Source organism: Cheilinus undulatus, linkage group 11 (genome assembly GCF_018320785.1).
Source record: "Cheilinus undulatus linkage group 11, ASM1832078v1, whole genome shotgun sequence".
In the NCBI taxonomy this organism is placed as follows: domain Eukaryota; kingdom Metazoa; phylum Chordata; class Actinopteri; order Labriformes; family Labridae; genus Cheilinus; species Cheilinus undulatus.
Genome location: NC_054875.1, coordinates 12,798,539 through 12,811,616, shown reverse-complemented (window position 1 = coordinate 12,811,616; position 13,078 = coordinate 12,798,539). Strand labels below are relative to the sequence as shown.

Sequence of the window (13,078 nt, the reverse complement as noted above, 5' to 3'; positions counted from 1 at the left end):
TTTGGGAGTGATCCAGATCACCATCTGGATCCAGGAGTTTTTTAAAGGATTCATTACTATTGGGAGATAGGGCTAAAGGCAGAGGTCTGCTCTCTCTGAGTGCTTTTCTAGGTAACTAACTTAATTTTGTTCCTAAACAAGGGCTGAACAATTCTTTAAAAGTGTCTTGTTCTGATGATTTTGACTCATATTGCAAATTGGATATGAATTTTTGCATTGTAGGGTTTTTGTCATTCTTACATTTAATAAGAAAAAAGTACAAAAATGAAGAAGGTAGGATTTATGGTAGACTATTCTAAAATCATGCACATGAATGATTGCATGATGTGTCTCGCATAAAATCTCTGCTGCAAAAACAAGTTCAAAACTGGTATTTTCACACAAATTTCAGGTCAAAGAAATATTGCACCTTCTGCGATTAGAAAATTGCAGCAGGCCATATCGCAATTTAATCTAATTTTCGAGTAATTGCCCAGCTCTATCGCACAGTATGAGTTGAAATTCTGCCACGACTGTTGTATGGTTGGCTTGAAATCGCACAGTGTATACCCAGCTTAAGGGGACAATAGGTTTCCTCCTTAGCACATGGCAAGAGAGCATCTCTACAGCTATCACAACACAGGTTGCTTTACCACTGAGCTAATTACTGTACTGGAAAACCAGTTAAGGTTCTCAGATCTTTAAATGCCTGCTGCAAACCTCAATCAATACTAGAGTCCATTACAGAAACCCTAAAAAAATAGAAGTTGTTACTATTGATAGATTTGTTATTGTATAGAGTAACACTGACACTTTTGATTTGTTTTAGGATGCAGAGGCGCTACAGGGATCCTACACTGCAGCTCGTTTCTCCCACATCCTTCAGAAAGACGCCTTTCTGGTGTTTCGGTCTCTGTGCAAACTCTCCATGAAGCCTCTCGCTGACGGACCCCCAGACCCAAAGTGAGTTTTTTTAATCCCTACCTCTGAATACACAATAAATAGCATGATTAGTCTTTATCAACCTGGCCTTATATCACTCCCAGTTTTGTTATACATGTCCCTATTTTAAAATTTGCTTCTAATGACCTGACGTCCTGATCGTTAATAACTACTGGTGTAAGAACATACCACTAACTGTCAGCACTCATACTCTGAAAACCTCCTTGATAAGCTTCATGTCTTTTACAAGGCAACCTGTTTTCATCATGCTCCAAAATAAATAAAGATGCCTAAGGCTTCTGCACAGTGCAGCATTTGATTCTCCACAGGTTATTTGCCCTTTTCCATGCTGGTGTTTCTCTGTCATCTCCTGTTACTGTAACATTAGACCATAAGAGAGTCAGTGTTAACAGGTCACAGTAAACTGAGACTGTGCAAGCACACAAAAGAGCTTTTCCACCCACGTTTAATAAATGCCACAATTAAATGCCATTGTACTAAAATATGCTGCATTTCCTTCATCTTAGAGTAAAGTGGAATACAATTTATTGATTTCAGGCCCTGAAGCCTGAGCTGAATAGACACTTAGCATATGTTCTCATAGTTTTTTTGTATTTCATTTTTATTTTAACTAGCAGTCACTGATACTCCTACGATTCCTCTCCTCTGCAGGTCCCATGAGTTGCGTTCCAAAATTGTCTCCTTGCAGCTGCTGCTCTCTGTGCTGCAGGGTGCAGGGCCAGTGTTTCGCACTCATGAGATGTTTGTCAACGCCATCAAGCAGTATCTGTGCGTGGCACTGTCCAAAAATGGTGTCTCCTCCGTGCCTGAGGTCTTTGAGCTCTCACTGGCCATCTTTCTCACCCTGCTCTCCCACTTCAAGGTCCACCTGAAGATGCAGATTGAGGTACATAATATAAGAGTAATAGACTCAGTCTGTAGAGGGAAATGTATATATTATAATATATATTTACAACCTTTGATTCAGAATTTATAGCTTTGAAGGTTGTTACATTTAGGTGTCCCTCTGACATTCAGTCTCCTCTTGACCACCCTCCCTCAGGTGTTTTTCAGGGAGATTTTTCTGACCATCCTGGAGACATCGACGAGCTCCTTCGAACACAAGTGGATGGTGATACAGACACTAACACGCATCTGTGCAGGTACCAACATTACAAGTTCCTCTCAAACTATAAACACAAAAGAACCGAAAGTATAAATTTAACATAAAAATTTTAGCTAAGGGCAGCTGTAGATGTAAAATTAATCACCTGAAAGTGTCCAAGCCATGCAGTGACAGAGCATCACTCTGGCCTCCTCTATTGCTTACTTTATTTTTTCACTTGAGTTGTCTTTTCAACAAAAAAAAAATGCCCTTGATATTTTTCGTATACTAATAAGTAAACCACTGTTGTTAATTCATAAATGAATTTCACACACGGACAGTGAAAAGCTGGCTACATTCAAAGCATTTCAGGAGCATGGAGAAGCATGAGTCTGGAAGGCGTACTTCATATATTCCCCCTTGATATATGAAAATTCCTTAGTGAAATTGGTGCTTTGCGTTACTGTCTTAATAACTAAATTTCATGGAGTTCAGCTTTACAGAAAAGATTTCTCCTTTCAAAATAGCAAGTAAGAAACAGAGGTGAGTGAAGCATGACACTCCATCATTCTGCAGCTGGGACTTCACTGTACCATAAAAGTGAAGTTTTTTCAGAGAAAGGTATGCATTGTTTATGTCTCTCTGGATTCAGAGCTGACTTGCTGTTGAAGCCTCATTCACAAAGCCTGAAGCCTCTGTGAGCAGGAGTGCACTCATCTCCTCACGCTTTGTGAATCTCGACATATCACATTAATTTAATAGTTTTATTGACAAATAATTCTTCCTATTATATCAGGTCTGAAAGTCCTTAAGCATTGAACACCAAAATGTCAGGACATATTGATCCATTAATGCAGTTGGCTGGGATAAATAATGGTTAAAATGATGAGAGTGGCAGCTGGCCTGATGATAACTGGTTGTACCATGGTTATTTCTTCCCTTTTTACTTGCTTTTTTCAGGATTTATCATTCGTTTTTAATGATACTTTTATTTTCTCAATTTTTGTGTCCTAGTGTCATAGACAAGATAAGCAGCATCACTGTCAAAGTTACAGACAAACAACGAGTAGTCATACAGTTAAAATATCAAGCACCAGTACATAGAAAGAGAAACAGCAAGTATTTGTTAAAATCAACTACAATCAAAACACATCATTCACATCAACATTTGCAGACAGATCTGACTGCCTCTTAGTCAACCAACATCCTCTTAAGCTTCCAGACCAGGGAGCTGCAAATTTAAAGGCCTTTCTCCCCAGATCAGTTCTGACCCTGGGGACAGACAGTAAGAAAAGATCCTGAGATCAGAGAATTTAAGTTCCAGAGGTCTTTGGACTGATGTAGGTCAGAAGGTAGAAGACCAAGAATAGCTTTGTAGATAAGAATATACTAGTGTTAAAATCTACGTGAAGACAAAGAAGACCATCCCACATGTTCATACAAAAAACAGTGATTAGTGAGGGATTTGAAGTTAGTGATGAACCTCAAAGCTCCATGATGCACAGTGTCTAGAGCATGTAAGCTCTGAGACGAAGCATGCACATGCAAAACATCGCCATAATCCAACACTGACATAAAAGTGGCAGCAACCAGTCTTTTCTTATACTCAAAAGAAAGGAAAGATTTGATTCTGAAACAAAAAAATCCAGTTTCAGTTTTAACCTTTTAACCAACTGCTGAGAGTTAGGATTAAAAGATGGGGAATTATCAATCAAGTTACCAAGACATCTATAACATAAAACAAACTTGATCTGTGAACCCTGAGAAGTGGAGCTTGATGGCAGGCTCAGTGGCTTAGCATTTGACATTTGACAAGAGTATGGCTTTTGTTTTATCCGCGTTAAAACAATGATATGATATTAAGCATTTTACATCAACTCATATTCAGCATGATGATAGTGTATTTTATACTTTAATTGAATTTATTTTCTTTTATTTCTAAAGTGTTACCCCAACAGATGTATGATTTCAGATAAACTTGTCTTTTCATACTTAAGGTGAATCCCATTTCTGCCCCTCAGCCTTTATCTTAGCCCTACCGCTTGATTTTGTGCATTCACGTCAGGGGAAGGGTGTCCCAATTTTATTTTGAATCGAGGGCTAGGGTCCAAGGGTTACATAGCCCTTGAAACTAAGATTTTCCAGGACCCCCCTTGAATCCAAGGGCTATGATGAATTTCTCTTGATGAACTGCATTCACTAGGGAAATGGCACATGGCACAATGGACTACGAAGGAGGCTCATGAATGTCAAAATATTTTCACCATAATGATTATTGAAAACACAACAGTTGTGTTTTCTCATATATTCAGTCTTTATACAAGGGATGGGAGTTTATTGTATTATCAGTATGTACATGTGTAAACCAGGGCTATTAACAGTATTAATAAATGGAGAAGATCAACACGAAAATAGTGTAGAAATAATTAACAAAAATCTTACTTTTCTTGTCCATGTATATGATTTTCTTAATCAAAACATGAAAAAAATGATCATCCCTTTATTATAGAAATTGATATCAAATTTGCTGTATGAACCAAATTTGTAAATATATATATATTTTTTTCAAATCTTTCATCCCTAGTTTGATTTATCTAATATTATGCTTGTTTTAATATAGAATGATTTATTTCTTGTGTTGATGAACAATACATAAGATGAGGAATCTAAAAATAATCGCATATTACATTGCAATTGCAAAACTGGGAAAAAAAATCGCAATTAGATTATTTTCAGAAATCGTTCAGCCCTACTTGTTAAAGTGAGTTTAGGGCTCACCCTCAGAAAGAAAGTTAGATTTGCAGTCACATTACACAATACAGGTAAATCATGTGCAAGGTGCATGTCTGAAAGGGAGATGGTTCACACAGATGTTGCTACATCACATCATTTTTATAAGTGAGTTACAGTTGTAACCTCGAGACAATATTTCTGCAATCTTGGAGCAAATAAAGATTTGTGCTGACTGAAGATGTCAATACAAGTGTTAGTAAAGGTAGTCAATAAACACACCTCCAAAAATAGTTTAAAAAGGTTTTGTAGATGTATATTGATATTTGTGTGCTTGGCTACTTTGACCACTTGCTGTGCTGTTGTGTAGTGAAGTCATTAAGTGGTTTGTACTACTAGAGATGTATTATATTATTAGCATAATATTGGTACTGGCAGACCGTAGTTTGTAAAGTAAATGTCAACATATCAACGGAAATGAACGTTTTGTTCATGTATGGCTGATATACTGTTGGTAAATATTTGTAAGATACATATTCACACAAATGCTTTAACCTAAAAGTATTAAGTTTGTAAAGTTTTAGGCAAAACTAGAATACTTACCTCAACTGTTGAACATTTCTGAGACATCTAAGTGTGCTGTAAGGATTGATATTTTGGTCTAAATTACAGCAAGTTGAATTTTTTTGCACTTATGAAGAATAAGTATTTAGTGTTATCTCAAACACTTTACCAGAAGTATCTCAAAGGATCACACTGCAAACATGCTGTGTAATTAGTAGAAATAATTAAAGATGTTGCACAATTTTGTTTTGTGCACTACGGCACTTGCTGTCTGTCAGCAGGATGTGCCAAAGCTTTTTGTATTTGGCTCTTTGTCGCTGAAATTCTGTATCTAAAAAAATATCTATTTATCATTTATCACAGAATCAAATTCAGTTTGTCTTGTTGTATTGTCTGGTTGTTTGTATGTCTTTTTCAAAACCAATAGACTGTGTTATAAGTCTACAAGGTAAATTTTAGTGTAGGAAACATATTATTCTTGACAATGAAAAAAATGTTCATGCGTTTGGAAATATTAATCTTATGTCCTTCATCCCTATCTGCTGTTTTTTGTTCTGTAAGATTGTGATGCATTTAACACAAAATTTTATTTGAGTTAAATTGTTGGTCATGTGTTGCTGAACATGACCAAAGTGCTGTAAATCTATAGTGTGTATTATCACCGAGCTGTGCCGAAGGAAATACTAAAACCTTTTTTGTTATTCAACCCCCCCAGATGCTCAGTGTGTAGTCGACATCTATGTGAACTACGACTGTGACTTGAATGCTGCAAACATCTTTGAGCGTCTTGTCAATGATCTGTCAAAGATTGCTCAGGGCAGAAGTGGGCAGGAGCTTGGGATGACTCCTCTGCAGGTGAGCATACCCTCTAGGACTCTGTTTCTTCAGATCATTACTTTTAATTGAAAAGGTGTTATTGTACTGGTCTGGGAAGCGTACACACCCAGTGTCTTACATTTTTATTCATTTTGGTGATAGTTATTTATCTATTCATTTCATACCCTCCTAATAAAAGAGGTACCTAATTTTACTGTTGCAAAGGTCTGAGCAATTTCTTTTAGCATGTTTTCATTGAAATCCAACTTCTCTGTAAGTGACATTTAAAAAAAATTTGGTTTCCACAGGAGCTGAGCCTTCGTAAAAAAGGTTTGGAGTGTTTGGTTTCCATCCTGAAATGTATGGTGGAGTGGAGTAAAGACATGTACGTCAATCCAAACCTTCAAGCTAACCTAGGTAAGTACATAGTGCAAGAATAATCCATATTAATCAGTCAGACTTCCTGTTCATAGCACCGTTTTTTCAAAAGAATGCCAGTGTGCTTGATAAAAGCAATAAAGGGCGTTCAGGTTTGTGGCTCCACATGCTTGGAACGATCTACAAAAAAGACCTGAAACTGAAAGAACTGGTTTCACTGGACACTTTTAAGATGATGTTGAGCGACTTGGAGTTGGATACATTTGGCTGCAGATGTTTTGACTGATGCACTTTATCCTTTTCATACGGGCAATCCAAGCAAAATTGTCTGTGTAAAAATGTGACTTTTCTTTGTTAATTTATTGAATTCTTGTTTTATGTGTTTGATGACTGCGTGTGTTTGTGTATAACTGTTGAATGTGCTGCTGTCTTGGCCAGGACACTCTTGCAAAAGAGATTTTTAATCTCAATGAGGTTTTTTTCCAGGTTGAATAAAGGTTAAATAAAATAAAATAAAATAAAATAAGCCCCAATCCCACAGTCCGTGGGTTACGTAATAATAAATGAGAGGGGATAAATATGATAAAATACTGTAAAAGGATCCTTAAATTAATATAAAAATCAAATACAGTAAGATAATAACACAGTAATAGATATGCTAGAGAAATTAAACAGGAATAGATACACAAGTAGTGTAAAGGACTAAAATGTCCAGTTACTTAAAACATAAATAAAGCTGCATATGATAGAAGTGTTAATTGCACAGGAAAGAAGTGTTGTCTAATTATGGTGTATGTGTGTATATGAAATGTTTGCAGGCCAAGAACATCCCGCTGAAAGTGAGCCAGCAGAGCTGAAGCTCCCAGAGCAGACGGGACGCAGAGACAGCATCAGCTCGCTAGACTCTACCGTCTCCTCCAGTGTCCAAGCGTCCCAGGCAGATCATCCAGAGCAGTACGAGGTCATCAAACAGCAGAAGGACATCATCGAGCATGGCATCGAACTGTGAGGCTTGTTATAAACATTTTTATGATTTAAACTTGAAAACTAGAGTGTGTTGATGTTTTTCCTCTGTTTTGTCCCTAGCTTCAATAAGAAGCCAAAGCGTGGGATCCAGTACCTGCAGGACCAGGGCATGCTGGGTACCACAGCAGAGGATATCTCCCAGTTCCTCCACCAAGAGGACAGACTGGACACAGTGAGTAGGCACTACTAACCATCTACTGAAATGTACCTAAACAGTAGCATAGCTTTCTGCACAACCAGAACCATATCCCCAATCAGTTATTTTTGGTCATCTGAGGAAGGCAGGCAGTATTAATTCTTACTAATACACCAGTCAGGATTTCTTCAATGGTCTGAATGCCTTGGCTATATTTTTTCAGAGACTTGATGTTCCATCCATGTGTCTTAATTCAGCATCCTTACACAAAAACAGTTTTAACTGCTTCTCCCACAGTGACTGATGAGCACAGAACAGTTCAAAGTTGTTTGGTTCTGCTGTGATTGTTACTGACTGACTGACTGGCTGACTGAAAAAGCAGATGTACTCATTACACTACACTACGCTGTATTTTTGAGAAACAAGAGTTAATTTTAATGTTGTTAATCACTGTACCTCTGCATCCACAGACTCAGGTGGGAGAGTATCTGGGTGAGAACATCAAATTCAACAAAGAGGTGATGTACTGCTATGTGGACCAGTTGGACTTTTGTGGGCGGGACTTTGTCTCTGCACTCAGAGTGTTTCTGGAAGGCTTCAGGCTGCCTGGTGAGGCACAGAAGATTGACAGGCTCATGGAGAAGTTTGCTGCTCGATACCTGGAGTGCAACCAAGGGTAAGGCCAGCTGCAGATCTGATACTGAAACAAACACTTAGGAAAAAGATTTATTGATGCTTTGCATGAGAAAAGGGAAAGAACTGATCATTATGAGTTTGCCTTTAATTGAAAGAAATGTTAGACTATTACGGCTCCTAATTGTTGTCCTGATGTTTGCTGTCCTCTGCAGACAGACTCTGTTTGCTAGTGCAGACACTGCCTATGTGCTGGCGTACTCCATCATCATGCTCACCACAGACCTGCACAGTCCTCAGGTGATTGTCCTCTCACTGTGATTATTATGATACTAGTTATGGTATCACTTTCAGCCATGTGCTGTATCTCTGTAAAACATGTATGAAGAATGTGAAGTCTGTAAGGCACTTAGTTATACTGCATTTGTTGCTAATTAGTGACCAAACAAGGATTTGCACAGGTAACAACAGTGATAACGATAACTTAGCCTTCTGTCTAATGTAATTTACATTTTATGGCATTCAGACAAAAAAGCCCTTAGGCTCAGTTTTTGAAGGGAATAGTTTTTATTTTTCAGGTTGCCTGCACTCTTATTATTTTAATAAAAAAAATGTCCACAAGCAAAACTACTTTAACAAAGGATTAGTGACTTTAATGGCAGCGTTTATAAGCAGACAATGAAAAACAATCATCTAGATTTTAAGAGAGAGTAAGCCTTTGTTTATAAATGAACAAAAACTTTTTGCCCTGAGAGAAATATTTCTCACACAGTGAGCATAAAATAATACGACATTTACAATCATCCAAGACATTAGATCATAATCTTTGATCAAAAATCATTTCAAATATGTTATAAAAGCATTGCATGCATTGTAAATGCTATGACAAACTTACTGACCGTCAAATAAGCCTATGGTAATGTGCCTGCCAACTAAATAAATATTCTTGTTTGTTTTTATGGTATGTAACCATAATTTAACCAGGAGAACCTTGATTTGAACTTGTAACTAAAATGAAATGTTATGAGGGTCTGTTATAACAACAGCAGTTATGAGAACTTAAAACGAACAAAGCAGAAAAGACAAACATAGAAAATGAGCGTTAAGAGACACAAAGTAGGAAATTTAAACAGCATATATTTGTCAAAACTTGTCCACAATGTAAATTCCTGTGCTCCTCTGTTTGATATAGGTCAAAAGGTATGAAAGAAGTAGACCTGGAAGAAGAATATGCCAGTGTTTTGGTCTAAATGTAGACAAAGAAATGTAGACCACAGAACAAAGATGAATGAGGGATTTAAAACTAGTGATGAACCTTAGAGCTCCATGATACAGTGTCCAGAGCATGTAGACTTCGAGGAGAGGCATGCACGTGTAAAACATCTCCCCATTTCAGCATGGAAATATAAAGACATATCAGTCTATTACTTTAAACTCCATAAACCAATTCTACTGTTTAGACACTTTGTTGTAAACAGAGCTTGTAGTTACATGTGAGTGCCTAAGGATGGCAACAGCAGTATTTGAAGTGTCAGATTGGAATTTTGACTTTAATTTAATCATCAACAATGTGGTAATGGCTGTTTTTCACAAAGCACTGCTTAGAAAGAGAGGATTCTGTCTGTTGAAATACTTGCTGGATATTTTGAAGTTTTTATTTACAGTTAAGGTGAAAATATATATGTTTTTTGGAATCCTTTGAAACTTTAAAATCTCCCTCTGTTCAGGGAGAATAGACACTGAAAGTGGTGTTGAGGTGCAATAAGGCGGGTCAAGCAAAATCAAGCAGATAGAAATGAAAACATCAAATAAAAAACAAGCTTATGCATAAATAGGATTGTTTAATACTTACAAATTAAATGGCAAGATAGAATAAAATTAGAGGTGCACTGGCCAAAATCAGTATAGGCGCCGATTTCCTTAATTTTAGGAGATCGGCGATCGGCCGATCCTTGTAAATAAGATCAGTTTCCTATGCCTCTACCTACTAAGCTAAATGTGAAAAATGGATGACTAAAGGAATTGATATAATTTATTAGTTTGGACAGCAATGCTTTAAACTTTTCATTTATATTTGAGAGAACTACCTCATGTGCAGTTAAAACAACAAGTTTGTATTGTTTCATGGGTATTGTTCAATGTTATTCAATAAAATAAGATTGGAACATTGAAGGTGTAGACTATCAGTTATAAAAAAATCGGTATCGGCCAAAATCGGAATCGGCAGGTCAGGCTTTTTAAAGATCGGTGATCGGTGATTGGCCAGAAAATTGCAATCGGTGCACCCCTAAATAAAATGACTACTTCGTTAAAAAGAGATGATTTAAAGCAGTATTGCCAAGGTCAGACTATACAGCCTTTTTGTCTGTCCAAATGTTATGATAAATTAAATGCTAGCTTGATGCTAATGCTAATGGCTGTTATTCAGCAAGCTGCTCAATTAAATCTGCTACTTCTCATCATTTCTCTATTTTGTTTTTAGTAGGTCATGGTAGTTCCTCACTGGCACATCATAGGGGCAAGGATGTTGTGGTCAGAGCTTGACAAGCTTTTCCTCTGTCTCACTGTTCCATCTCAAAGCACCAATTTATTCATTCTTTGTTTACTTTGCCATTTGTTTTCTTTTTTTTTACACTTGTGACATTTGCATGTGTAAAACCCTCTTTGATAAATGTCACAGACACGTTGGAACAAATTACAGAAGGCAGAAAGAACAGTCAGACGTGCACTTTCTGTTGGAAAGTTCTGAAGCATCCTAGATGTGGCCTTAATTGTTGTTTACTATCATACTACACAAGATCAAATGATCAGTTTGGGTCTGAAGGGCCCAAAACCCAATGACTGCTGATTTGGGCTATTTATATCAGAAAATATGTCGTCATAAGATTAGCTAACACATGGAATAAAAAATAGTTCAGTTTAAAAAGACTGGAAATTAACCTTGTAGTTTTCTTGGTCATATCAATGAGCCTAGTTTAGAGATTGTCTGGGGAAAATTCCAAATGTTTGTGGCGAAGCCAAAAACTCCCCAACACTTTCTGAATTTCTGGAGCCTGCAGTGTGAACCATGACTGATTATGGCAAAAAGTTGAGCAGCTTCTTTGATTTTGTTGACTATAAATGTTTTCTGCTCTTTTCTTCTCACAAACACTTTCTTTCTTTAATTAATCAACTTTTCTGTAGGTGAAGAACAAGATGACAAAAGAGCAGTACATCAAGATGAATCGTGGCATTAACGACAGCAAAGACTTGCCTGAGGAGTATCTGTCCTCCATATACGATGAGATCGCAGGCAAGAAGATCGCCATGAAGGAGAGCAAGGAGTTCTCAATCACCCCAAAGTCCACAAAACAGAGTGAGTAATCTTCTCCTTTCACTCTGTCAGCATTACTAACTGAAAAAAAAACTGTTTGCTCTGAAATTTGCTTTCTGGACAGCACATCACACATTTACTGGTAGACTAGAGATGTGTCATTTGGTGTTTTCCGGGCTCAGCAACTCCTTGACACAATTCACTGAATCAGACAAACAAAAACATGAGTAACATTTATTTTTCCTTCTGCAGATGTAGCCAGTGAGAAACAACGTCGTCTGCTCTACAACATGGAGATGGAGCAGATGGCTAAGACTGCAAAAGCTCTGATGGAGGCGGTCAGCCATGCTCAGGCTCCTTTCTTCAGCGCCACTCACCTGGAGCATGTCAGGCCCATGTTTAAGGTATTGCTCTCTTATCTGTTCACTGACATAAAATTCAATATCAGACTGGACTTAGGGACCAAAGGAAATGTCAACGATGAGCATTTTGGAAATAAAAACATACTTACCTAACCATAACATGCATGTGTTGTAGCTGGCATGGACCCCCCTGCTCGCAGCGTTCAGTGTAGGGCTGCAGGACTGTGATGACCCAGAGGTGGCATCTCTTTGTCTGGAGGGCATTCGGTGTGCCATCAGGATCGCCTGCATCTTCAGCATGCAGGTCTGTTGAACTTTTACACAAAACTTGAGCCTAATGTTTATAACTTTAAGTAAATGTAAACCACTTTATGCATGGTGTCCTATTATCCTCTGTTTATTCTGAACCAGTTACATGATACTTCATTTATACTTGTATAATTTTTTAGTGTGAAAAACTGCCTCAAGCTAATATGTTGCCTTCATTTCTATAGTTGGAGAGAGATGCATATGTCCAGGCCTTGGCCAGATTCACTCTTCTTACAGCCAGTTCAAGTATTACAGAGATGAAGCAGAAGAATATTGACACTATAAAGACCCTGATCACAGTGGCACACACTGACGGAAACTACCTTGGCAACTCCTGGCATGAGGTGCGTGCAAACTTAGGGATTTAAGAGAATTAATAAGTTAAATATTGATGAATCTATCCAAACTTGCTCATATTAAAGATTTAACTATTTTCATATGTTATATCACAATTTCCCTGACCAAAATTATCAAAGTTATCAGTATTATCACAGTAAAGTTAAGAGGTGTTAAAACATTTAAAAAGGAGTGATACATCATATACACATACACACTATGTTTGCATAAACATTAGAATATTAACAAGTAAAAAAGTACTGAAAACCTTAATGAATGTGCAAATTTAAAGAAACTTTGTTGATAAAGTAGTCAAGGTGTTTCAATATTCTCTGTTTTCTTGTTTGATACTACCTGAAAGTACAAAGTTATAAGAGAAAAAAGCAGATATCGAGTCACATTTTACACTTAAAGCTGCTTAGAAAGAGCGAGAGAGAAGCAGCATGCAG

The 13,078-nt window shown here is 37.3% G+C and overlaps 1 protein-coding gene across 1 annotated transcript in view; it reads left to right on the top strand.

The window, feature by feature from the left end:
- The window catches only part of arfgef2 (ADP-ribosylation factor guanine nucleotide-exchange factor 2 (brefeldin A-inhibited)), a 44,601-nt gene that overhangs the window by 12,142 nt on the left and 19,381 nt on the right, over window positions 1-13,078 (top strand). Inside the window, exons 9-21 of the mRNA XM_041799217.1 lie at window positions 809-942; window positions 1,594-1,828; window positions 1,985-2,084; window positions 6,036-6,175; window positions 6,445-6,553; window positions 7,333-7,519; window positions 7,601-7,712; window positions 8,147-8,352; window positions 8,525-8,609; window positions 11,493-11,664; window positions 11,875-12,026; window positions 12,160-12,288; window positions 12,479-12,637. Of these exons, the coding sequence (XP_041655151.1) occupies window positions 809-942; window positions 1,594-1,828; window positions 1,985-2,084; window positions 6,036-6,175; window positions 6,445-6,553; window positions 7,333-7,519; window positions 7,601-7,712; window positions 8,147-8,352; window positions 8,525-8,609; window positions 11,493-11,664; window positions 11,875-12,026; window positions 12,160-12,288; window positions 12,479-12,637 (1,920 nt within the window). The remainder of the gene's footprint in view (window positions 1-808; window positions 943-1,593; window positions 1,829-1,984; window positions 2,085-6,035; window positions 6,176-6,444; window positions 6,554-7,332; window positions 7,520-7,600; window positions 7,713-8,146; window positions 8,353-8,524; window positions 8,610-11,492; window positions 11,665-11,874; window positions 12,027-12,159; window positions 12,289-12,478; window positions 12,638-13,078) is intronic.